Raw genomic sequence first — 25,650 nt, 5'->3', positions numbered from 1 at the left:
AACATTTTGGGATACACTATATGAAGAATTTGAGACATGACATGTGGCAAGTGTAGTATGCTTGAATGAAAAAGGTGACTTTGGATCTACAGTTCCCAAAGCTCTCCATCATTGGGGTTTTCCTCATCGCATGCTTGTGTCTGTGGTAGACTAATTGATAGAGATGAATTGCTATGATTAGTCAACAACTCCATTATTATTGTGGAATGTGACAATTGGTATGATAGAAGGTGACAAATCGGTATGATAGAAGGTGAACTAGATAGACCTTGGTCTTTCTTCGTCTTGAAAGTCTTATGCCCCTGAGATATTGTCAGAATTTCAAATTTGGTGATCAAATCTGCACAGGTTTAACCTATTTGAAGCATTCTTATAATTAAACTTGGAGATATTTTATAAGATACGAATGCATATTCCTTGTAATGTGTGATGAACTGAGAACAATTTTAATTTTGGTGTAGCCATCTTCTATTTTAAAACAGCAACTTGTCAGGAAGATATAACAATTCTCATAATATTACTGGAATTTATTGTAAAATAGGGTAATAGTGGGATGTGTGTGTGTATGTGTAAGACTTAATTGAATAAGAGGCAGCTGGTCTGGGTGCTTTGCTGTCGGAAGAGTAGTTAGTTTGAAATGTTAATTAGGTAAATGTGGGGAAGTTTAGAAACATAAATGTCAAGGGAACATTTGCATTTTTACATAAACCAGGCTAGATTGTTTTCAAAGGAGGAGTGAATTGTGTCACCTGGCTAGGTAAAGTTTAGAAATTGTGTTTATTTTTCCCGAAGATTACTGGTAAAACTTAATGCTATGAGAGGTTTTAAATATCAGGGTCAAACAATGGGTATTTGTATTCAAAGGGGAAAATATGTATAAAGGAGCAAAGGCGGTGTGTAAGGGTAGGCATTTTAAGATCTTACAAGTGTAAAAAAGCCTTCAGCACCTATGCCTCAAGCTGCTGTCTCTAGGGACTCAAGTTAGGAGAGTTCACTTTGAATTCAACTTTTTCAAGGTATCATGTTTCTTTGCCTGGGTCTTTTAAAATCTATGTGTCTTACTGTTGCCTTAACGAAAGTGTAACTGGGAGTTAGATGGATTAGGGGATTTAGAAGTTATCATAATAGTAATTTTTATATCTATGTATTTAAAATCATTTCTCTTATTACTAAATGTTTAATCTAGTTTTGTAAAAACCTATAAGACTTGGTGGTCTTATTACTACTGAATTCAAGACACTTATCTCAAAATTTATACAAATTGAAAATTAGTCGTGACAATTGGTCCAAGTTTCCCCCTGGGATTTGAATAGCTCAGCATTTACCATCTGCTGTGTCATAACAAACTTGTACTTAATATATTGCTTTTAATGTGGTAAAACTGTCCCAAGGTACTTCACAGGATGGTTGTCAAAAAAAATTACACAAAGCCACATAAGGAGATATTAGGGCAGATGACGGCTTTACCAAAAAGTAGGTTTTAAGGAATGTCCTAGAAGGTAAAAAGTGCAAACATCCTCAAACATTTCACTGCAAGAAACCTATTGTGAAGAACAGATAGTTATTATTCTGGGACTGATTGTTAAACTGAATAATTAAAATTTCATTAATGTGGCAATGCTGATTTTCATACCCATATTGCCAGGTTATGGTATTAGTAAGGTAAATGAAGCAGACTAACATTAATAAAAGGTATGGCAAGTAATTTGGTAGTTAAAAGGTTTAATTCAGCGGTACACAATCATGCCCAAGAGCTGTATCCACCAGCAATGGATGAAGTGAATTGAGGTACTGTACTTCTGCGACTGATTGACTTGTGTGTGGACGAAGTACTGTCAAAGTTAAAGACGCCCTTGTCTCACCAATCTCCAGGGTTAGAAAGGTCATGTGACTGAAACCTCTTGAGAGAAACAAATTGTACAAGGATGCATCTTGTAATGATTGAGCTCAATTATAAAATCTGATCCATCTGCTATTTCTGTTGTTTTTTGCACTGTAAGTGCAGTTTTAACCTTAGTGCTCTTTACATGTAAAGAGAGACTTTGTTTGCTTAAATCTGCTCAGACAGCAAATACTCATAATTTTTACTTTATATCCAGGATTCTGACATCCTTGCATGCTCATAAGTTGATACCATCTTTTACCATGCACTAATAATTCATGGTTTAAGAGAAATATCCTCACTCACAAAGATAGAAGTTATTATAACTGTTTCAGGTACACAAGATTTGTAACATTACATTTTTAAAGTCCCTTAATGAATAGGAATGAATTTTATACCTGAAAGGACAACTGTCTTGTGTATTTCTGACATGCTACGTATGTCCACTGCTCTTCCACCCTTCCTCCCTTGGCTCTCTGCATCCCTTCCTTCCCACAGACTCTCTCCCCGCCCCCCCACCACCGCCCCTCTCTGCACTCCTCACTCCCCCCTCCAAACTCATTCCCTTACACCTTCCACCCTCCCTTACAACTACCTCCCCAGGTGCCTTCGTCTCCCGTTACACCCTCCCTCCCCCCATACACCCACACCCCCTCCCAACCTCCCCCTTCTGACACCTTCATTCTCCCCCTCCCAACCTCACCCCCCACCAACAACCTTCGTTTCCCCCAGAAGGCCTCAGGTGGCCTTCTCACTACCTCGATCAGACTGCAATTTTATGGGAACCAATGAGGCCTAGGCCATCCTGCCTGCTCTTGGCCAATTGAGGCCCTAAGTGGACAACTAATTGCCACTTGATGGCCGTTTCCTTGACTTAGTTTAAAAATAAAATCAGTGTACAGAATAAAGCAATTATCGAATCTGACAAATTTGGGAAAAGAATTTGGTTTCCCTAGTTCTCTCCTCTAACCTCCTCCTCCAACATTGTCCTATCATTTTTCTCTTTCAAAGCTGCATCACATGGTGTAAATAACCTCAGAGCAGACAAAGGAGACTGAAGCTAAAACTAATTCTGTCCTCGCCTATATCCAAAAATTTGTACTGTGTGGTAATGGTCACAGGACAGCAATCGGAACTATGACTAATTTTTCTTCTTCCCAGCCCTGGATTTTTAATTCCCTATCACCACCCTGGCTGAGATCTGTAAAATCAGTTCAGGTCAGGAATTAAACCTGAAAACTCTGTCTGTAGGAATTATCAATCTCACATCAGTTATATGCACGGACCATTTAGTTATCAATCAGTATAGTTCCCCACTACCAGTAGCTGTAAAAAGTTGGACTCAGAATTCAAATTAGTAAATGCAAGAAGATAATTAGCAGCACAATGCTGAACTTACATCTTCATAAATGTCAAAGAAAGTTGCCACAACAGCATTCTTAATTTGGTTTAATTCAGACAGCTCCCAAAGAACCTTGAACATCCGACCCACAGTCTTGCAGCTTGCATCAATGCATGGAACGTTTTCCAGTAGAAAAGCTTGCTTGTTGCTGCAAAAAGAAAGTGTTTTCAACAGAATTGCTTAAAGATTACAAAGTGCAAATTGATAGCAGAAATATTGGGGGTGATTTGACTTTTGGCGATTGTTTAAAAAAGGGCAATATTGGATCAGGCCACCTGCCATACAGTCTGCCTGATTATTGTTTCCATTAATTGCATTGGAATTAAAAATCAGGCAGGTATATAACGAGAAGTCAATCTGATAATGTCTGTTGTCACCAGTAATTAAAATGACCCTCACTAATATACAAATTGTATTGGTGAATTTTGTTAGCACCTCTATCATTTGAACTACTTATCAGCATAAAGCAGGCAGGAGTTAACTCACTCTGCTGAATCACAGAAGTGGACTACTTCAAATGTGACATTTCTTCATTCCTACCTCAGCCATGCTATGCTCTTTGTCAGTGACATTGCCAGGGTTGCTGAATTGGAGGTAGTTTTGTGTCATGGGTTCATGCCGACCAGGACCTAATTTTAGAGTGCTCAAATCACTTCATATACAACCCAGGCAACTGCAAAAACCCTCACTTCATTAATCTAGACTGCATTTGAATTTAGGTTCCAGAGTTAAAAAGTCATCACTAAGATTCCGTGGCTAATAAATAATACTAGAAACAAGAAATACTTTGCAATCTTACTGCAGTTCTCTTTGCATGGGTAATATTTTTGCAGACAAGTCTAAAATAACCTGTTTGTTAAAGTTGACTAGGACTGTTAAACATTAAAAAACTGTTTAGGGCTGGTTGTGAAGCTTGATGGATCAGAAATGTAATTAAAACAAGACTTTTTTTTCTGGAATGTTATATTAGTGCTATTGAATACCATTTTGAAAACCTTTATGAAATAGCAGGAGCTGAAAGCAGCACTCCTTCAAATATTTTTAGACAGTGTGCAGGCAACTTTGTCAGTCTATCATATTTTCAACCTCAACTTTTTCTTTTCCATCACTAGCAAATCACTAACATTTTCAAAGGAAAAAAAGCAAACAGCATTCCAGGAAATCAGAAGCTGTGTCATTTCTGCAGCCTACTACACGTTTTCAGACAGATAACAACCCATCTGTTCTTAATCACCCAAGCTTTCAAAATGCAAATACATTCCCAGTGAAGGATTACAGATTACTTACTACTTCCTTTCAGATAAACCATTTATCCAAAGAGAAATGTCCCAAAATCTGTAATTTCCTGAAAATCTAAGTTGATATTACAGCCCTCCTGATCCTTCATTTATTTCTTGTCAGAAGCTATCATTTTGCATCATGATGAAACTGAGCAAAAAAACTCATCACAGATGAGCAGAGGAGGGGGGTCCAAACCTCTAATTGCTTCTAAAACACATTTTGGAGGATCCAACTATAATCACACACCATCTGGCTTTTTCAATTCTATCAGTGACAACTCGGAGGTACAGGATGATGTCACGCAGTATGCTTAATAATTAAAGTGTTTGGCCTATAATTACAAACACTGTTATTAACCCTTCATAGACTCTTGATGTCCACACAAGTTTAGAACTTGTACTATTTGCAACATCCTAGACTGCAAAATTTCAATAACAATATTTATAACAGAATATACATTAGACTCAAAATTTTAGTTACTTAAAATGAGTGGGATGAAGCTATTACATAACATACATTTACATTTTAAAAAAGTTTCAACTTCTGCTGCACTTCACACAATAGGAACCATTTGACTTGCTTGGAGGCTTGTGCCTGCCACTCTACAACATGCTGCAAGTGAGTGGAAAATGGTGACCTAGGTAGTGCACTCACCTTTTTTTTTACTGAAGTTTGCCTGGAATTTACTACAGTGCCTCCCTGACAGCATCACTCATATTGAGACCATGACAAGCTCAGAAATGAGAATTCAAATTGAGGGTCCATTTCAGATTTAACAGTTTCATTTGGGGAAAAGCCAGAAAACAAAAATATGAAATTGTAATCTTAGTAAGAACCTTTCATCTAAATTTTGATAAAAAGATGGATAGGGATGATATTCAGTGAGTATGAAAGATTGATGTACTATGTAACAGAGACAACTAAATATGTTACAATTTACATTAGCTTCTTCTTTAAAGTTTCTTTGTGCAGCCTAACTAAATGTCAATGCACATATTTTCCAGTTCTCCTTGATCTAAACAAAGCTTTTATTGATTATACTTGCTCAAAAACTAATCTTATTTGTCCTCTATTTGTAATCCTAAGAGGAACATAGGAAAAAGAAGTTGGAGGTAGCTCTTTTTCAGAGCAGTATCCACATTCCTGACACTTCTGAAGTGCCCTTGGATAAATTTTCCACGTCGAAAGGTGATTTTCAAAATAAATTAGACCTCTTTGGGGTGGGGGAGCAAGTTGTGTCTTTTTAGGTTTAAGTTGTCTCCAAGGTAACAGACTGGTGTTGAAAGATTAGAATTTCATAAAAATAACTGATAAAGGCTATCCATGGATCTATCCATTCTATGGGTTGAATTTTCCCTCTATCGGGGGTGGAGGGGCTGGGGGGGGTGGGGGGGGGGAGAGAGTTGATGGGCCGGCGGCGGGCTTCCGTCACATGAGTTGGGACATGTCCATAATTTTTACAATCCGCTCGTGGATGAGGTTTCATATTTTTTCTAGTTCCCACCGGGGCTCCTATCCTGCCCGCCAACCTTAAGGTTGGACGGGCAGGTCCTTTAATGACTTAATTGATCCTGTCAATGGCCTCAATTGGCCATTGACAGGTTGGCGGGTGCGCAGCTGATTTTGCTCCGCCCCCGCCTTCCTGAAAATTTAAATCGGGCACGGTGACATTGGGAGCTTCCCCTGACGTCACCGTTTTACGGTTTGGTGAGTGGGCCCCGCCCCTGCTCGCAGACTCGTAAAATTCTGCCCTATGTTTCCATTTATCCTCCACACAAGTTGCCCCAGTCCCATGGGCCCACCCTGTTCCTATATCATTTGTCCCCTTTTCCTTCAACCATCTAAGTTATTCTTAAATTCAATCACCAACTTGGGTAGTGTAAACCACAGCCTCACCAACCTATGTAAACTTTGCCCTAAATCTCTTATAAAATGAAATGTATCTTTGTCTCCTCATTTTAGATCTTTCAATCACTGGGAACTATCTGTAACACTCACCCTTCCTCATTCTATTACATTTTGATGTAAAAAAAAGTACTACCCCACATTTACTGACATTGAATTCCATCTGTCATGTTTTATACATTCTACCCTCTTATCAAAATCCCCATGAAAATCCCTTAGGTCTAAGAATTATTTACAATGCCTCATATTTTTGCACCAACTACAAATTTTGAGACCATTCTATCCAAATTATCCACGTACGTGGTGAGCTGAAATGGTCCTAGAGAGAACACTGTAGAGCCTTCCGACCCACTTTGGAAAAGCTCTCTGCTTTCTCCATTATTTTAGTTTATTTTTTATTCATTCATGGGATGTGGGCTTCGCTGGCTGGGCCAGCATTTATTGCCCATCCCTAATTGTCTTTGAGAAGGTGGTGAGCTGCTATCTTGAACCGCTGCCGTCCATGTGTTGTAGATACACCCACAGTGCTGTTAGGAAGCGGGTTCCAGGATTTTGACCCAGCGACAGTGAAGGAACAGTGATATGTTTCCAAGTCAGGATGGTGAATGACTTGGAGGGGACTTCCAGGTGGTGGCATTCCCATCTATCTGCTGTCCTTTTCCTTCCAGATGGTACTGGTTGTGGGTTTGGAAGGTGCTTTTGAAGGAGCCTTGGTGAATTCCTGCAGTGCATCTTGTAGATGATATACACTGCTGCTATCGTGCATCGGTGGTGGAGGGAGTGAATGTTTGTGAATGTGGTGCCAATCAAGTGGGCTGCTTTGTCCTAGATAGTGTCAAGTTTCTTGAGTGGGAGCTGCACTCATCCAGGCAAGTGGAGAATATTCCATCACACTCCTGACTTGTGCCTTGTAGATGGTGGACAGGCTTTGGGGAATTAGGAGGTGAGCTACTCATTGCACGATTCTTAGCCTCTGACCTGCTCTTGTAGCCACCATCTTTATATAGCTGATCTATTTCAGTTTCTAACCAGGTTTATAATCAGTTCTAAGCAGTTCATTATGAAGCTTTAAATTCAATTTGTTATCCTTACATTAATTCTATACCCGATAGCGTTCTGCAGAAGTCTCCTGCTTGTACCCTGCCAAAAGCCTTCCAAAATCCAACATAAATCACATCCACCGCAATTCTCCCAGCAACCACAACCATCATCTCCTCCAAGATACGTGACAAGCTTCCATGGTAGACTAATTGCCGGGGGGGAGGGGGGGTGGGTGGGGAGGAGGAATTTAACCCCGCCCCCAAAAAATGTGTAGCCTTTGGCTGGGTGGGAAATATAACATAAAATTCTGAAACCTGAACCCAGTCTTAAACCGCCCACTTTTGGTTTTAACGGAGACACCCTAGGCAGAGGTAACCAATCCACTCCCAGGGGAACAGTGTCTTATTTTAAAATATTAATGAGACGGTGCACCTCAAGTACTTTCTCTGCATCACTTTTAAGGCTGGTTGACCGGGTTATTTGGACCTCAAAAAACCCAGCAGATAAAGGGGAGTGAAGATTGCTGCATGAACAGATAAGTGCCTTTTCAGAACTGCTTATGAGACAGAAATGCTCTCCCTCCACTCCAGCCCATCATGTAAACCACTTCCCAAGCAATCAGAACCTACTCCCATGCTCCCCACCCAACACCATCCCTGGCAATCTGATGCGCTCCCAAAGTCCTCCATGTTCCCCCTGTAAGCTTCTCCTCTCCTCCCTCAATCTCTCCTAGTGCTGTCATTGTCTCCCCCATGCTTTCCCAGCCACCCCAATCTCTTTGGGTTTCAAAAATGCTGCTAATTCAAGAATGGTATTGGTGATAAACCTATGACATGTGAAAATAAGTGGTTACATAGGTTGTAAATTATCGGTACCATAGATGCCAGCATAAAAGTTGACTTTTGAAGTATCCAAAAATCATTCCAAAATGGGGGTCAACTTATAGGCTGGGTATAAAATGTGTGGGTGGTCACCATTTTGAAATGTGAAAAATCATAACACCTGTATTTCATGTTAATTTAATGTGGCACAATTTATTGAATAAGTTAATCCTACAAAGATACCTTTAACCACCGTGAAAGCATTTTAAAACTCTTTGAATTCATTGCTTTCGGCATCTGACACAAAGAGTTTATCAAATTCAGAGTCACTTTGGCTATAGCACCATTGTAAGGATTCCACTCTGGATCAAATGTGGTGCATTTGTTTTCAAAACATCCTGCAACAACAAATCATCTTCCACTCCATCCATTGAATTGGACATTCTGCATTTTTTGAATGATCTGATGATAATTTGTGCACTAGTGGCTTCTCATGATTTGATGACAAAACCACATAAAACATTAAGCAGGGAAGCACACATATTTACATCTTTGTGAAGGTTTGTTTTCCTCAGTGAACTATTCACCTATTCCATTCGGCTTGTTGAGGCACACATCCAAAGGTTGAACTATAGACGTTAGACCCCTGGCATCACTGCAATCTGGGTGTTATTTCTTGGCAGGGGCTTCTTGATCTCATTAGTATTATGGGATCTGATCTAATAAGCTGCATTCTTTAAGTAGGCCACCAGGAGGCCTATTCCACACACTGTCAACCATAACTTCACTCCATACTCAGCCATCCAATCACTATCATGGACATGCACAAACACTGCAGGGAATTTAATTTGATTTTCAAAGTGGTTTTGCTTTTGAAAGTTACCACAGACTTTAATTTAGTTCCATTAGCCATGCAGGCTAGTACCGTTGTGAATCCTAAACAAAAACAGAAACAGAAATAGCTGGAAAAACTCAGCAGGTCTGGCAGCATCAGCAGAGAAGAGTACAGTTGACCTTTCAAGTCCTCATGACCCTTCAACAGAACTATCTCCGTTGTGAATCCTGTCTTCTCATGTCCTGTGGTTTTCACTAGAACAGTTTTTGAACCATTCCACTCCACAGTTTGGTTGCTGGGCATATCAAAATTCACGGACATTCATCCATGTTGCTGATGTGGCTTAATGGGTTTTCGTGTTTTTGCTGCTGTCTGATAATGAATCGCTGGAAACTGGTGATTTTGGCATTTTCACGGTTTTTTAGCTTGAAACCAGCGATCTGGGTGGCTCTATGACGGCAACACTAGATATTTTCATTTCACCAAGCAGCTACACCAACTAGCTATTGCTCTGAAGTCTTTGCTGGACTCAGGGTTTGATTTGGCCCACTTAATTGTGTATATATGCATTACATTTCATGATGAAACCATTCTGACAACTTTTGAGGAACCATTTCGATACATGCTTCTCAAGGTCAGGCTGTTGTTTGGTCCCTGTTCTCATAGCACATTTGATCTTGGGCAACTTTTTCAGAGTAGATTCCTTCTTCCACTCTCACCAGTTTTTCCATGAACATCAAATTCCCTCACTGCAGCACAGTTATTTGCTGAGTTAGCAAATGTTACAACTTTTAGCTTGAAACCAGCTTCATATTTCATTTGGTTTGTTGGAAGACTCATTGCTCTTTGTCATTCCCCACGCTGTATGAGCGTGCCTTAAACTTCTGTATATCTGCGCAATGCAACCCGTATCGTTGGTTCGATTCCTTGCACCCAGTTATAAGGTGAGTAAAACATGCATTTGTGGGGAAAAAAATTGAGGCTGAATACAATGCAAGGATAGCACGTCATGGGCTGAAAAGGGGACCTAAACACAGAGTATATGTAAAAAGGTATATTTTGGGGCAGAAAAATGGGGTCGGCTTATATGTCATGATCTACAGTACACAGAACATTAATTTATCCTAAGGGAACTGGAATGCAAAGGCACAGAGTTTATGCTTCAGTTGTATACAGCCTTAGTCAGAGCCCCCATCTAGAGTACAGTGTTCAGGGTGGGGCACTGCACTGCAGAAAGGATACATTGACCTTGGAAGGAGTACAATGTGGATTCACCAAAATGATGCTGGGGCTAAATGGTTATAGTCTGAACAGAGATTGTATAGAACAAAAACAGAATTACCTGGAAAAACTCAGCAGGTCTGGCAGCATCGGCGGAGAAGAAAAGAGTTGACGTTTCGACGTCAACTCTTTTCTTCTCCGCCGATGCTGCCAGACCTGTTGAGTTTTTCCAGGTAATTCTGTTTTTGTTTTGGATTTCCAGCATCCGCAGTTTTTTTGTTTTTATTATAGAGATTGTATAGACTTGGCTTGATTTCCTGTGGAAATAGAAGACTTGAGGGTTGATCTATTCAACGTGTTGAAAATGATAAAAGGATTCAATAAAGAGGATCTATTTCTCCTGATGAGGAAATCCAGGAGGGCATAATCTTAAAATTAGAGCCAGGCTGTTGAAGAGTAAAATCAAGAAATATTTCTTTTCACAAAAGGTAGCACCCCCAAAAGGCTGTGAATGTTGTGTCAGTTAAAGCTTTTAAAGGCTTAGATGAATAAGTTGCTAGGTAAGCAATGTGGATCAAAAGTAGGTAAGTAAGCTTAAAATACAGAGCAGTCACTAACTAACTGGTGAAACAGGCTCAAGGGGTTGCATTTGCTTCTCTTATTCCTATGAAAACAAAATACAAGTACATAAAAACATTAAAGAAAATAACAATTAAGCCAATGTTTTGATTAGGGCATTGAGATCAGGGAAAGGATGTTTAGGGGCATAGTCCTCAGAAATTTTTGATATATTTTGATGCATTTTACAGTAATTTGGAAACTATAATGAACATGAGTAATATGCTTTTTTCATCCAAAAAAGGGCCATTTACAGAATCTCACTTACATTTACTCTGTTTGTCAGTTGGTAATTTTTCATATTTAAAACTTCTGTCCTTTCAACAAGAGCCAATAACTTATCATCGGTTGAAAAAGTTTTAATTCATTTACATAACACATATCTTATAGGAAATAGGCAATTTGAAGCTGATCATATTGGCCATGACATCACAGAGTTCTTTACTAAAGTAATGGAGAGGATTGAAAAGGGGTAGTACGGTTAACGTTGTGGTTCAAAAGGCTTTTGATAAAGGACTACATGATATACGTGTTCATAAAACTGAAGCCCATGGGATTAAAGGGGGAGCACTTGTAGGGATCCAAAATTGGCTAAGGGGCGCAAGGGGAGTGTTTTGATGGATGTTTGTTTTTCAGACTGGATGGAACATGACAGGAGTCGTTGGCAGGACTACTGGTCTTCTTGATATTTTAAAGAACTAATACATAGTTTACAACAAAAATACATTCCCTTAATGCATAGAAGCCCAGATAGGAAAGTGTTCCAACCATGGCTAACAAAATAAGTCAAGGATTGGATTAGATCAAAGGAGGTTTGCAAAAAAAATGGTAAGCCTGAGAATTGGGAGCTTTTCAAAAGTCTGCAAAGGAGAACCAAGAAAAAGATTAAGAAAGGGAAAATAGAATATGTGAGTAAACTAGTGAGAAACATAAAAAGGTAAAAGCTTTTACTGGTATGTAAAAAAGAAAAGATTAGCAAAAACAAATGTGGGTCCATTTCAAGCGCAGTATATTGGGGAATAAGGAAATGTCAGAGAAACTAAATAAACACTTTGTGTCTGTCTTCACAGAGGAAGATACTAAAAACCTCCCAGAAATAATGGAGAATCAAGGTACTAATGTAAACAAGGAACTGCAAGATATTATTAGTTAAAAAATTGTACTAGAGAAATTAATGGGACTTAAAGTAGATAAATCCCGAGGACTTGATGATCTACATTCCAGAGTGTTGAAAGAGGTGGCTGTAGAGATTGTAGATGCATTGGTGATCATCTTTCAAAGTTCTATAGACTCTGGAATGGTTCCTGCAGATTGTAAGCTGGCAAATGTAACCCCACTATTTAAGAAAGGAGATAGAAAATGTGGAACTACGGACCTGTTAGCATGACATCAGTAGTAGGGAAAATGCTAGAATCTATAATAAAGGATGTGATAACTGGACGCTTAGAAAATAAATGTATGATTGGGCAGAGTCAACATGAATTTATAAAAGGGAAATCATGTTTAACAAATCTGTTAATAGATAAGGGGAAACCGGTGAACTGGTATATCTCGATTTTCAGATAGCTTTTACTAAGGTCCCACACAAGAGGTTGGTAAACAACATTAGAGCACATGGAATTGGGGGGAATATACTGGCATGGATTGAAAACAGAAAATGGCTATTAGGAATAAATGGGTCATTTTCAGGTTGGCAAGGCTATGACTAGAAGGTACTGCAAGGATCAGTGCTTGGGCCCCAGCTATTTACAATCTATATCAATGATTTGGATGTGGGAATTAAAGGTAATGTTTCCAAGTTCGCAGATGACTGAAAAAACTAGGTGAAAGTGAGAGTTAACATAGAAAATAGAAGTAGGTACTTCGGTCCTTTGAGCCTGCTCCAGCATTCAACTTGATCATAGCTCATCAGCTATCTCAATGCCATACTCCCGCTCTCTCCCTAAACCCCTTGACGATTTTAGAGTCTAAAATTCTGATTCCTTCTTAAATTTTTTCAATGACTTGACTAGAGAATTCCACAGGTTCACCAACTTCTGAGTGAAGAAGTTTCTCCTCATCTCAGTCCTAAATGGCCTGCCCCATATCCCGAGATTATGACTTCTTGCTCTAGACCCTCCCAGTCAGAGAAAACACCATCCCTGCATCCAGTCTGTCTAGGCCTGTCAGAATTTTATATATTTCAATGAGATTCCCTCTCATTCTTCTAAATTCTAGTGAATACAGGCCTAGTCAACCCAATCTCTCCTCATCTGACAATCCTGCCATCAGTCTGGTGAACCTTTGCTGCACTCCCTCACTGACAAGTATATCCTTCCTTGGGTAAGGAAACAAACTGCACACAATACGCCAGGTGTGGTCTCATCAAGGCTCTGTACAGCGGCAGTAAGACATCCTTGCTCCTGTACTCAAATCCTCTTGCAATGAAGGCCAACTTACCATTTGTCTTCCCAACCACTTGTTGTACCTGTATGCTTGTTTTCAGTGACTGGTGTACAAGGATATCCAGTGTTACAGCAGTTGGTAAAGCTGAGTTATTTTTAAAAAAATCCCAGAGGGAAACTTTAAACAACTATCATAACCTAGAATTTTAAGTGTTATGTTTGAGATGCAACTCTAAATTCAGGAATTATACCATCAGTTCTCGAGAGGTTTTATATTAAGCTAAATGAAACATTTTATTAATTTATGCAAGTTAAATATATACACATGGCTACAAATTACTACGATCATAACTTTTAACAAATTCCCAAACTAATCTCCATTATGACAACAACAACCCAGAGACTTAACCAGATACCAGGCAAGACATTTTCACCGTACAAATTCAAAATGAGGTTCTTTTCACTTTGGTTCCTGTGGAGACAGTTGGAGGCTTACAGCTGCTTTTGATCTCACATTGCTTCTCTCTACTCAAGCAAAACTGAAGTTCTACCTAGCACAGCCCGTTAAAAATAAATTCTCATTGTATTACCAGTCTCTTTGAACTCCACCTATTAATAATAAAACCCCATTCATAGTACCAACTTAATTATTAAATAAACATATTGCTTGGTATCTGCTAGCTAGGTGGTAGTTTTCACCCTACTTCTTGAATGGCCTATTCAAAAAATGCAAATGCACTCTACCTCTCTGTTTACATCTCAAAACTAGTACACATCAAGCACCCAGACTGGCTGGCTTTAATCCAATTAAGACATAACTACAGACTAAACCGCTATTTTAAAAGATAAACATTTTCCAATAATATTATATACATTAATAGCTTCATGACACCAGGTCCCTTTGTACATCAACATTTCCAATCCATCACCATTTAAATAATACTCTGCCATTCTGTTTTTCCTACCAAAGTGAATAATTTCACACTTAGCACATTATACTGAATCTGCTATGTATTTGCCCAATCACTCAATTTGTCTAAAAATCTTGAAGCCACTTAACATCGTCCTCACTACTCATATTCCCACCTTAGTTTTGTGTCGTAAGTAAACTTGGAAACATTAAGAGTTGTGAGGAGGATGCAAAGATGCTTAAAGGGATTTGGAGAAGCTCAGCAAATGGCCAAAAATTTGGCAGATGGAATAAAATGTGGAGAAATGTGAGGTTATCCACTTTGGCAGGAAGAACAGAGTATTGCTTAAATGGTAAGAGGCTGGGAAGTGTTGAATTTCAGAGGGACTTGGGTGCCCTTGGACATGAATCACTGAAAGCTAACATACAGGTCTTTTTTTATTAATTTACTGGATGTGGGTGTTGCTGGCTAGGCCAGCATTTAGTGCCCATTGCTAATTGCCCTTGAGAAGGTTGTGAGCTGCCTTCTTGAACTGCTGCAGTCCATGTGGTGTAGGTACACCCACAGTGCTGTTAGGGAGGGAGTTCAAGGATTTTGGCTCAGTGCCAGTGATTTATATTTTCAAGTCAGGATGGTGTGTGGCTTGGAGGGGAACTTCTAGATGGTGGTATCCCCATGTATCTGTTGCCCTTGGCTTTCTAGATGGTAGTGGTCGTGGGTTTGGAAGATGCTCCTGTCATGGAGAGATTAATGTCTATAATGTTATTGGAAATTATTTTTTTAAATACAGTTTATGGTATCTGTGTGTCTTAATTGTGTTAAAGCCAGCTGGTCTAGAGGCTTTGATGTATAGAAAGAGGTAGGTTTGAAATGGTAATTAGATAAACATGGGGAAGGTTAGAAACATAGGTGTCAAGTGGGCAATTTGTGTTTTTAAATAAAGCATTCAAAAGAATAGGTGAAGGAATAGGTGCACCTAGCTAGAAGATGCCAAGCAATTTTTTTTTGTTTACTAATAAAATTGGAGGGATGAAAGGATGTTATTGTTAGAAGAGGTAAAGTTAAAAGCAGAGTGATACAATGGAAAACTTACGTTCAAAGAGAAAAATATGTTTAAAGGAGATTGTGCGTAAGGAAGAAGTATTTTAAGATCCAATAAGCATGAGAAGTCTCAAGCTGCTGTCTGCAAGGACCAAATTCTGAAAGAAACTAATTTTGAAAGTGACTGTCCAAGGCATGCTTTGCCAGGTGTCTGTTTAACTGTATGAGATTTACTGTTGCCTTACCGAGGGTCTGAGAGTCAGATTAAGTAGGGGATTTTTGTAGTTATTACAGTTGTAATTTTGTAGACATATGTATGTGCTTACAAATTTTCTTGTCTTAATAAATGTTTAATTTAGTTTTAAAAAAACCTCTTGAGGCTTGGTGTTCTTATTACTACTGAATTCAAAGTCTGCATCTTGAAACATACAAATTGCAAAAATGGGTTATGATAATTGCTTCAAATTTCCCTCTGGGATTTGAACAACTCAGCCTTTACCATTGGGCTGTGTCATAATGCTCCCAAAGAAGCCTTGATGAGTTTCTGCAGTGCATCTTGTAGATGGTACACACTGCTGCCACCATTTGTCGGTGGTGGAGTGAGTGAATGTTTGTGGAAGGGGTGCCAATCAAGTGGGCTCTTTTGCCCTGGATGGTGTCAAGCTTCTTGAGTGTTGTTGGAGCTGCACTCAGCCAGGCAAGTGGAGAGTGTCCCATCAGGCTCCTGACTTTTTCCTTGTGGTTGGTGAATAGGCTTTGGGGAGTCAGGAGGTGTGTTACTCGCCACAGGATTCCCAGCCTCTGACCTGCTCTTGTAGCCACAGGATTTACATGGCTAGTCTAGTTTAGTTTCTGGTGAATGGTAACCCCTGGGATGTTGATAGTGGGGGATTCAGCAAAGGTAATACTAAGGGGTGATGGTTAGATCCTCTGCTGTTGTAGATGGTCATTGCCTAGCACTTGTGTGGCATGAATGTTACCTGGCACTTGTCAGCCCAAGCCTTGACGTTGTCCAGGTCTTGCTGCATTTGGACATGGACTGTTTCAGTATCTGAGCCGTTGCGAATGGTGAACGTTGTGCAATCATCAGCAAACATCCCCATTTCTGACCTTATGATGAGAGGAAGGTCTTTGATGAAGCAGCAGAAGATGGTTGGGCCTGGGACACTATAGAACCATAGAAACGTTACGTCACAGAAAGAGGCCATTCAGCCCATCGTGTCTGCGCTGGCTGAAAAAGAAAAAAAAGTTACCCATTTTAATCCCAGCTTCCAGCAGCTGGTCCGTAACCTTGCATGTTCTGAGGAACTCCTGCAATTATGTCCTTGAACCGAGAGGAGTGACTTCCAACAACTACAACTATCATCCTTTGTGCTAGGTATGACTCCAACCAGCGGAGAATTTTCCCCTGATTCCCATCGACTCCAGTTTTGCTAGGGCTCCTTGATGACACACTCTATCAAATGCTGCCTTGACGTCAAGGGCAGTCACACTCACTTCATCTCGGGAGTTCAGCTCTTTTGTCCATGTCTGAACCAAGGCTGTAATGAGATCAGAAGCTGAGTGACCCTGGCGGAACCCAAACTGGACATCAGAGAGCAGGGTATTGCTAAGTAAGTGCTGCTTCATAGTATTGTTGATGACCTCTTCCATCACTTTGCTGATGATTGAGAGTAGACTGATGGGGTGGTAATTGGCTGGGTTGGATTTGTCCTGCTTTTTGTGTACAGGTAAACCTGGGCAATTTTTCACATTGCTGGGTAGACGTCAGTGTTATAGCCGTACAGTAACAACTTGGCTAGGGGCACAGCAAGTTCTGGAGCAGAAATCCTCTGTACTATTGCCTGAATATTGTCAGGGCCTTAGCCTTTGCAGTGTCCAGTGCCTTTAGCCATTTCTTGGTATCACATGGAATGAACTGAATTGGCTGAAGACTGACACCTGTGATGCTGAGGATCTCTGGAGGAGGCTGAGATGGATCATCCACTTGGCACTTCTGGCTGAAGTTTGTTGTGAATGCTTCAGCCTTATCTTTTGTACTGACATGCTGGACTCCCTCATAATTGAGGATGGGGATATTTGTGGAGCCTCCTCCTCCAGTGAGTTGTTTAATTGTCCAGCACCATTCATGACTGGATGAGTTAGGACTGCAGAGCTTAGATCTGATGTTAGTTGTGGAATTGCTTAGCTCTGTTTATTACTTGCTTCTTATGTTGTATGGCATGCAAGTAGTCTTGTGTTGTAGCTTCATGAGGTTGATATCTCATTTTTAGGTATGCCTGGTGCTGATCCTGACATGTCCTCCTGTGCTTGTCATTGAACCAGGGTTGATCCCCTGGCTTGGTGATAATGGTAGAGTGGGGGATATGCCAGGCCATGAGGTTACAGATTGTGGTTCAGCACAATTCTGCTGCTGCTGATGGCCCACAGCGCCTCATGGACGCCCAGTCCTGGTGGCTGGATCTGTTCAAAATCTATCTCCTTTAGCATGGTGGTAGTGCCACACCACACAATGAAGGGTATCCTCAATGTGTAGACAAGACTTGGTCTCCACAAAGACTGTGCAGTGGTCACTCCTACTGATATGGTCATGGACAGATGCATATACAGCAGGCAGGTTGGTGAGGATGAGTTCAACTATGTTTTTCCCTCTTATTGGTTCCCTCACCACCTGCCACAGACCCAGTCAAGCAACTATACTCTTTAGGACTCAGCCAGCACAGTCTGAGATGTGCTCCCGAGCCACTCTTGGTGATGGATATTGAAGTCCCCCACCCAGTGTACATTCTGCGCCCTTGCCACTGTCAGTGCTTCCTCCAAGTGGTGTTCAACATGGAGGAGCATTGATGCACTGATTCATCAGCTGAGAGGTGGGGCGGGGGGCAGCACGTGGTAATCAGCATGACGTTCCTTTGCCTGTTTTTGACCTGATGCCATGAGACTTCATGGGGGTAACAGGCTTCAGGTGGAAATGCAAATTGTCAGGTATGTGGCAAATGAAATTTAACCAGTGGTTCACAATCCTTTGAGTGAAGAAATGTTTCCTCATCTCAGTCCTATATGATCAGTCCCTTATTTTGAAACTGTGTCCCCATGTTCTAGATTCCCCAACCAGGGGAAACAACCGCTCAGTGTCCATCCTGTCAAGCCTCTCCAGGTTCTGGTATGTTTCAATGATATGACCTCTTATTCTTCTAAACTCCACAGTATAGATTCAATTTACTCAGCCTCTCATCAGTGAACAACCCAATCATCCCAGACACTACCGCGTCCAATGCAAGTATATCCATCCTTAAAAACAGAGACCAAGAATACGTACAGTACTCCAGGCATGATCTCACCAAATTGTAGCAAGACTTCCTTTTTCTTGTGGTCAATTTCGTAGCAACAAAAGCCAGCATGACACTTGCCTTCTTAATTGTTTGCTGTACCTGCATGCTAGCTTTGTGTTCCTTACACCTGTACACCAAAGTCCCCCTGAAAATCGGCATTTACAAGTTTCACACCTTTTAAAATGTTCTGCTTTTCTATTCTTATAACCGAAATGAAGAGCATCACACATCACCACATCATACTCCATCTGCCACTTTGTTGCCCACTCACTTAACCTGTCTCAGCTTCTTTGTGTCCTCCACACAGCTTGCATGCCCACCTAGCTTTGTATCATCAGCAAAATTAGATACAATACTCTCCATCTCTTTATCTAAGTAATGAACATAGATATAGCTGAGGCCCCAGTTCTGAGCCTTATGACACTTCACTAGTCACAGCTTGCCAGCCTGAAAATGTCCTATTTATCCCTGCTCTCTACTTCCTGTCCATTAACCAATCCTCTACCTATGCTAATAATCGCCCCCAAATCCAAGAGCTCTTATTTTTTTGTGTGGAATCTTAATGAATGCCTTTTGGAAATCCAAGTATATTACACCTACTGGTTCCTCTTTATGTACCCTACCCTAGTTACATCCTCAAAAAGACTCTAATAAATTTGTCAAACACAATTTTCCTTTCTTAAAACCATGTTGTCTTTGTCTGATGATACTATGAGTTCCCAAGTGCGTTGTTAAGATTTCCTTCATAATAGAATCCAGTATTTTCCCCAACAACTGGTGTCAGGCTTACTGGCCGACTGTTTCCCATTTTCTCTCTCCCTTCTTTTTTGAAAAGCAGTATTATATTCGATAACTTCCAATCTGTTGGGACCATTCTAAAATTGAGAGAATTTTGAAAAATCATAATGAGAGCTTCCACTATCTCTGCATGTGCTTCTTTTAGAACCTTAGGATGTTGGCTATCAGGTCCTGGGATGTGTCAGATTTTGAACCCTTATGTTTCTCCAATACTTTTTCTCTGCTGATATTAATTACCTTAAGTTCTTCAATCTTATTAGCCCCTTGGTTACCCTCTTTTTCTGGTATTTAATTTGTGTCTTCTACTGTGAAGGCGGACAAAATATTTGCTCAACATCTCTGCCATTGCCTCATTCCCCATGATAATTTCTCCTGTCTCTACTTCAAAAGGGGCCAATGTTTACATAAGCTACTCTCCTCATTTTTATATGCTTGTTATACTGTTTTGTATATGCCTTGCTAGTTTACTCCTCTACTCTGTTTTTTGCCTTTTTATCAATCTTTTGGTGGCCCTTTGCCAGTTTCTAAAACAGTCCCAATTCTCATGTTTCTTTGCAACATTATAAAGCCCTTCTTTTAATTTAATGTTATCCTTAACTTACTTAGTAAGCCATGGATGGATCTTTCTTGCTTAGGATTTGATTTTTAATAAAATATATTTTTGCTGAACATTTTGAATTTTTTCTTTAAAAGTTGCCCACTGTTTATTTATCACTATGCCTTTTAGTCTATTTGCTCAATCATCCTTAGCCAACTTTTCCCCCCTCTGTGATTCTGGTCATGGCTGTAATTAGACCATTTAGAATTAAGCACTGTTCTTCCAGATGCGACTCCTCTCAAATAGTTCAAATTTTAGCGCATTTCTGGGCACGCTCCCTTGGAAAGAGATTACCACTTTATGTTTAAAAATGTTACGTTCTAGAGATTTTACAACACTGATATTTTACAGTTGAAAGACTTTTTAAAAAAGCCATGGCATTATTGAAAATTAGGTTTTCAAGCACCCAGCATTACTTCCCCAAAAAACACTTCAAAGAATACATTACCCAGCTTAGTTGACATTGTACCTCTGCCTATTCACCACTCTATTTACAAGACACTCCCCCCTTTGTCCTCCTCCAATCCTCCCAATTTAAGCTGTATTATTCTTCTCCCTCAATTCCAATGGATTACTCTTCATCTCCTCCAACGTCCAAACCCCTTGCCTGCATTCATCAGGCACTTCTATTGTGCTTCCCATTCGATTCAACCGGGATCTTTTGTCCCCTCTAACCCAATCTAAACTTGCGTCTTTCTTACACCTTTTCAGGCTGGCGCTCTTCTTTTCTACATTCTCTCAGTTAATGCAATTACTCACCTTTCTGAAGCACCTCAAAGAATTGCTTTTAGCTTCTCCTTAACCTCCTCCTAAAACATTGTTGTTGGGTTTTTTCCTTCCAAAAGGCCATTTTTGTCGTCTTCTGCTTATCCAAAACACAGGCGCCAACCTCTAAATTCCCAACTCCTGGTTTCTCCACATTCCTCCCTAAAATCGCTGCTAACAGTTTTTCTCACCATGCTCCTTCAATGCCATTCATACATATTCTGGTGGCCAGATACAGGTCTGGAATTTACCAGCCTTATGGATGGGAGGTGGGAGACCTCAAAATGGCAACAAAAGGCATTGGAAGGGGAGTCCAATGTCTTCCCTTTGCCTTGGGATATTCAGGGATGGGCACCTCAGCATTGTGGTCACCCACCAACCATAGGTGGGTGGTCAATTAAATGGCCACATAAGGGTTACTTCCCCTCACTGCCACCATTTTACTGGCATTAGGGGGGGCCACCACCAGATTGTAAGACTGCCAGCCAAATATACCCTGGCTGTCCATGAACATCGGGAAAGAGGAGGGGGACGGGGGCAGGGGCCCTTCTTTATGGTCACTCCATGCCATGAAGAGGCCGCTCACACCCCTGGTAGAAATGCCAGCCCCTGCAACACTGTTGCTGAAGGGTGAAGCCTTCACATCACCACCCTGCCTGGCCCTGGCATGATAAATTCAAAAATACTTGTTTTGCTTTTGAGGTTCCTTCAACATTGATGCTCCCTCTTCTTCCTACAGCCTCTTAAAATTGGGCTAGCAGATCTAGCTGGCAGGCTGCTGTGCTCAATTGGATGGTGGCCCTGATAGCAGTCTCTTAATTGGCTGCCACCAGTAAAACACAGTCTAGGGTCCCACCGCTTGCCCATGCGGGGTCAGGTCCCACTTTCAGTGCTAAGCCTTGCAGAAAAATTCCGGTCACTACATCTACATACACCATAGGTCTGAATTCTGTTTTTTTCTAATAATGCTCCCCTATAATATAGAGCACAAACTACTTGAAACAAATCATTTGAAATAACTGTAGGATGGGAAGCAGTTATGAGGATCGAGAGGTCCAGTGTACACTGCTTTTCATCTGAAAATGTGTACATCTTGGAACCCCAAAACATGGATCTATGGTGTTAAATACAGAAGTTAAGTACGTGCATAGATGCTGAGTTATGATGACATCCAACTAAGCATAATGGTTCCATGATTGAATAATAAGTCAGCACTCAGCAACCAGGCCCACACATTAAAAATAGCTACTTGGGTGAGTTGAGAATGGGTCGCCAACCTAGCATGGGTTAATTGGCAAGACAAGTATGCATGGAGTTGGAGGTAAAGTATTAGCATAGATAGAGGATTGGTTAGCAGATAGGGAGCAGGGAGTGGGCATAAAAGGGACTTTTTCCAAGTTGGCAAGTAGTGAATAGTGGAGTACCGCAAGGGTCAGTGCTGGAGGTCTCAGCTATTTACAAGTTATTTTAATGACTTAGATGAAGAGGCAGAGAGAAATGTATCTAAGTTTGCTGATGATACAAAACTAGGTGGGAGGGTAAGCTGCAAAGAGATTTGGATATGTTAAGTGCCTGGGCAATAAGATTGCAGATGGACAATAATGTAGGTAAGTGCGAAGTTTTTCATTCTGGTCGAAAGAACAGAAAAGCTGAATATTTTTAAAAGGTGAGAAACTTGTTAAGTGTTGATGTTGAAAGAAACTTGGGTGTGCTCATACAAGGAGCACAAAAAGTTAACATACAGGTACAGCAAGCAATTAGGAAGGCAAATGGCATGTTGGCATTTATTGCAAAGATGCTGGAGTACAAGAATGAACAAGTGTTGCTAGAGTTGTACAGGGTTTTGGTGAGACCACATCTGGAGTACTGGTGCAGTTTTTGTCTCCACATTTAAGAAAAGATATACTTGCATTGGAGGCGGTACAACAAAGCTTCACTAAATTGGTCCCTGGGATGAGGGGTTGTGATATGATGAAAGGCTGAGCAAACTGGGTCAATTTTCTCTGGAGTTTAGAAGAATAAGAGGCGATCTCATTGAAACGTCCATGATTCTGAAGGGACTTGATAGGGTAGATGCTGAGAGATTGTTTCTGTTGGCAGGGGAACCTAAAACACGGAAGCACAGTCTCAGGATAAGGGACCAATCATTTAGAATTGAGATGAGGAGAAATTACTTCACTCAAAGGGTTGTGAATCTTTGGAATTCTCTGCCCAGTGGGTTGTGAATGCTCCATCACTGAATACATTTAAGGCTGGGATAGACAGATTTTTGATGTCTCAGGGAAATCAAGGGATATGGGGAAATGGGAGGGAAGTGAGTTGAAGCCCAAGATCAGCTATGGTCGTATTGAATAGTGGAGCAGGGTTGATGGACCATATAGTCTATTCCTGCTCCTATTTTCTTGTGTCCTTGTATAAGTCACTTACAATTGAATGAAGATCACAAATTATTTTAACTTTGAATCATCGCCAATTGAATATTTAAGCCAGTGCAGAATCTCACACTTATTTGGAATAATGCAACCTGTACACCTTTAAGCAGTATTTTCCATGCAATTAATTTGTTTGTGCGCAATATTTGATTGAGGCAGTTCAAATAAACAGATGCATTACACATTAAACGTCTGATGTAATTCTAAAACTAAGAGTTTTGATGCTCAAGAACTGGTTTCTAATTCAGTGAGGTTAGCTTTATCATTATTATTTATGTATGCAGCCTTCAATCAATGCTACTCGCAGAGGCCTATTCACTACTAAAAGTTGATTACTAATGAAGGATGTAGGAATCCTTACTCTATTATTTAAATTTTTCTCAATATACAACAATCATTCAGTGAACAAATTTCAAAAACAATTTTCAGCAATGATCATGTGACTTCACATCATAAAATATCTCATCAAGTAATACAAATTGTAGCATCCTTACAAATTGAAACAGAATTAGAACAAACAGTTGATTGGTCTGCTTTTCTCTTTTACTAAAATACAAACTAAGCTTAATTATTTAAGATGTAATAATTGTATCACAGTACAAAAACCTAAAGCTGAATTTGTTAGTCTGCGTAAACAAAGAGGGAGGTGAAAGTTGGATAGACAAGCAGGTATGCAGAAGAGAACTTCACGCTCAAAATAAGGATTCATAAACCTCTGGTGAGTAATCAACCTTCCTTCTCCCCTCATTCTTCCCCTCTTGCCTTGAGTCATTCTCAGGACAGGTCAGGGGTCCATCTGCACAAGGATAACTAGAAAAGCTATAACCCTCTGCCATACTGTACATCTGTGCTTTCAAATAAACTATCAATTATTGGTGACTTATTGGTGATTAAGCCATGTAAGTAGTTGCCCGATATGTTTAAAGATATATTTAAAGCCAATCTAAATGTAGAAACACATCATGCTGCACCTAAGATCAGCAGAAATTTAAGAACAAACATTGGCACAAACTATGGTAAGATTGTGCCACTGTTACAAGGGTGTGCTTTTTAAAAAAAAGATACAATTACTAATTTTGCTCTTTCTGGCTGGATTTTTAAAAGAGAAACCGAAACTCTCTAAAATGGAGACTGCTCAGATGGCTACAACATACAGCTTGCATTCCACCAAGTGGGATGGGAAAAAAAAGACCTGGGGAGTATGAAAGACCTCAATTCCTGTTGGACTTAAATTAACATGAAAATTTTCAAATATTTCTGAGATGAGACATCAAATGCAATTACCTGTTCTAAATCAACGGGTGCAGCAGACATGGCTAACAGAATTTATCTGGAATATAAATCCAGCAGAGTACTTTAAGGGATTGATTACTAAGCAGGAGACAGATCAAGATCATGCTGTACTGAAGCTGGCGCTGAAGCTGTTTGCCCTTTCTGTCTCTCTCTCCCTCTTGAAAATATTGTCCCAGATTTGCAAAGTAACCAGCCTGAGAAATCTACTGTAAACACATCTGTTGGGAATTAAGAGTTTGTTTTGTTAAAGCTTTTTGCCTTGCACTCATCAGGATAAATCGTGAGACTACCAAATGCAAAGAGAACAACAACTTTATACCGCATGAGACAGGAGTGCTGATTGGTTGGCAAGTGGAGTCTGATTGGTAGAGGCGTTGCCGTGGAGAATGCACCAGTTGATAATGACCAAGTTAACTGCCAAGCATTGTTAGCAATTTAAACCAGACAGCTTGACTCCGATTGGTCAAGGCATTGCCCTGGGAATGAATCAGTGAATGGCTGTCACTTATTTTGTTCAGATGAAACAGGCGTAATGTGTACATGTTCTTTCTCTCTGCAAAGAGTACGGCCCTATGTATTAATATATGTAGCTTCCTGTATACACAAATGCGCCACATTGTGAGCCCGACTGACAATCTTAAATTGGTTGTCAGTGTAATTCTTAGCACACTCAGGATTGTTTATCAAATGTTGTCCAATTGTGGACTCACATCCAATGTTGGACACTCTGTTTTGAGCTTTGCAAGCATGGAATAGTTGGATACTGTCTGCACCTTGCCCATTGCAGTACCCTGTTCTTTGCAGACAGAAAGAGCATGTACACACATCGTGCCTGTTTCAGCTAAACAGAATAAGTGACAGTCATTTGCTGGTTCATTTCTCAGGGCAATGTCTTGACCAGAGTCAAATTTAAATTTAAGATTACATTTCAAACAATGCTTGGCAGTTAACTGTCAGTCACCATCAACTTGTGCATTCTCCATGGCAATGCCTCTACCAATCAGTGCCCACTTGCCAGCCAATCAGCACTCTCTTCGCATGCAGTATAACTTGTTGTTCCCTTTGCCCAGATGAGTATAAGACAATAAGC

The 25,650-nt window shown here is 40.3% G+C and overlaps 1 protein-coding gene across 2 annotated transcripts in view; it reads right to left on the bottom strand.

Moving 5' to 3' along the window:
- The window catches only part of itfg1 (integrin alpha FG-GAP repeat containing 1), a 292,356-nt gene that overhangs the window by 106,087 nt on the left and 160,619 nt on the right, over window positions 1-25,650 (bottom strand). For both annotated transcript variants that reach the window (XM_041192254.1, XM_041192255.1), the window contains one exon: window positions 3,282-3,432. In XM_041192254.1, coding sequence (XP_041048188.1) covers window positions 3,282-3,432 — 151 coding nt within the window. The remainder of the gene's footprint in view (window positions 1-3,281; window positions 3,433-25,650) is intronic.

Source organism: Carcharodon carcharias, chromosome 7 (assembly GCF_017639515.1).
Source record: "Carcharodon carcharias isolate sCarCar2 chromosome 7, sCarCar2.pri, whole genome shotgun sequence".
Lineage (NCBI taxonomy): Eukaryota > Metazoa > Chordata > Chondrichthyes > Lamniformes > Lamnidae > Carcharodon > Carcharodon carcharias.
Note: the sequence above shows the minus strand (reverse complement) of the source record. Positions and strands in the feature narration are given on the sequence as shown.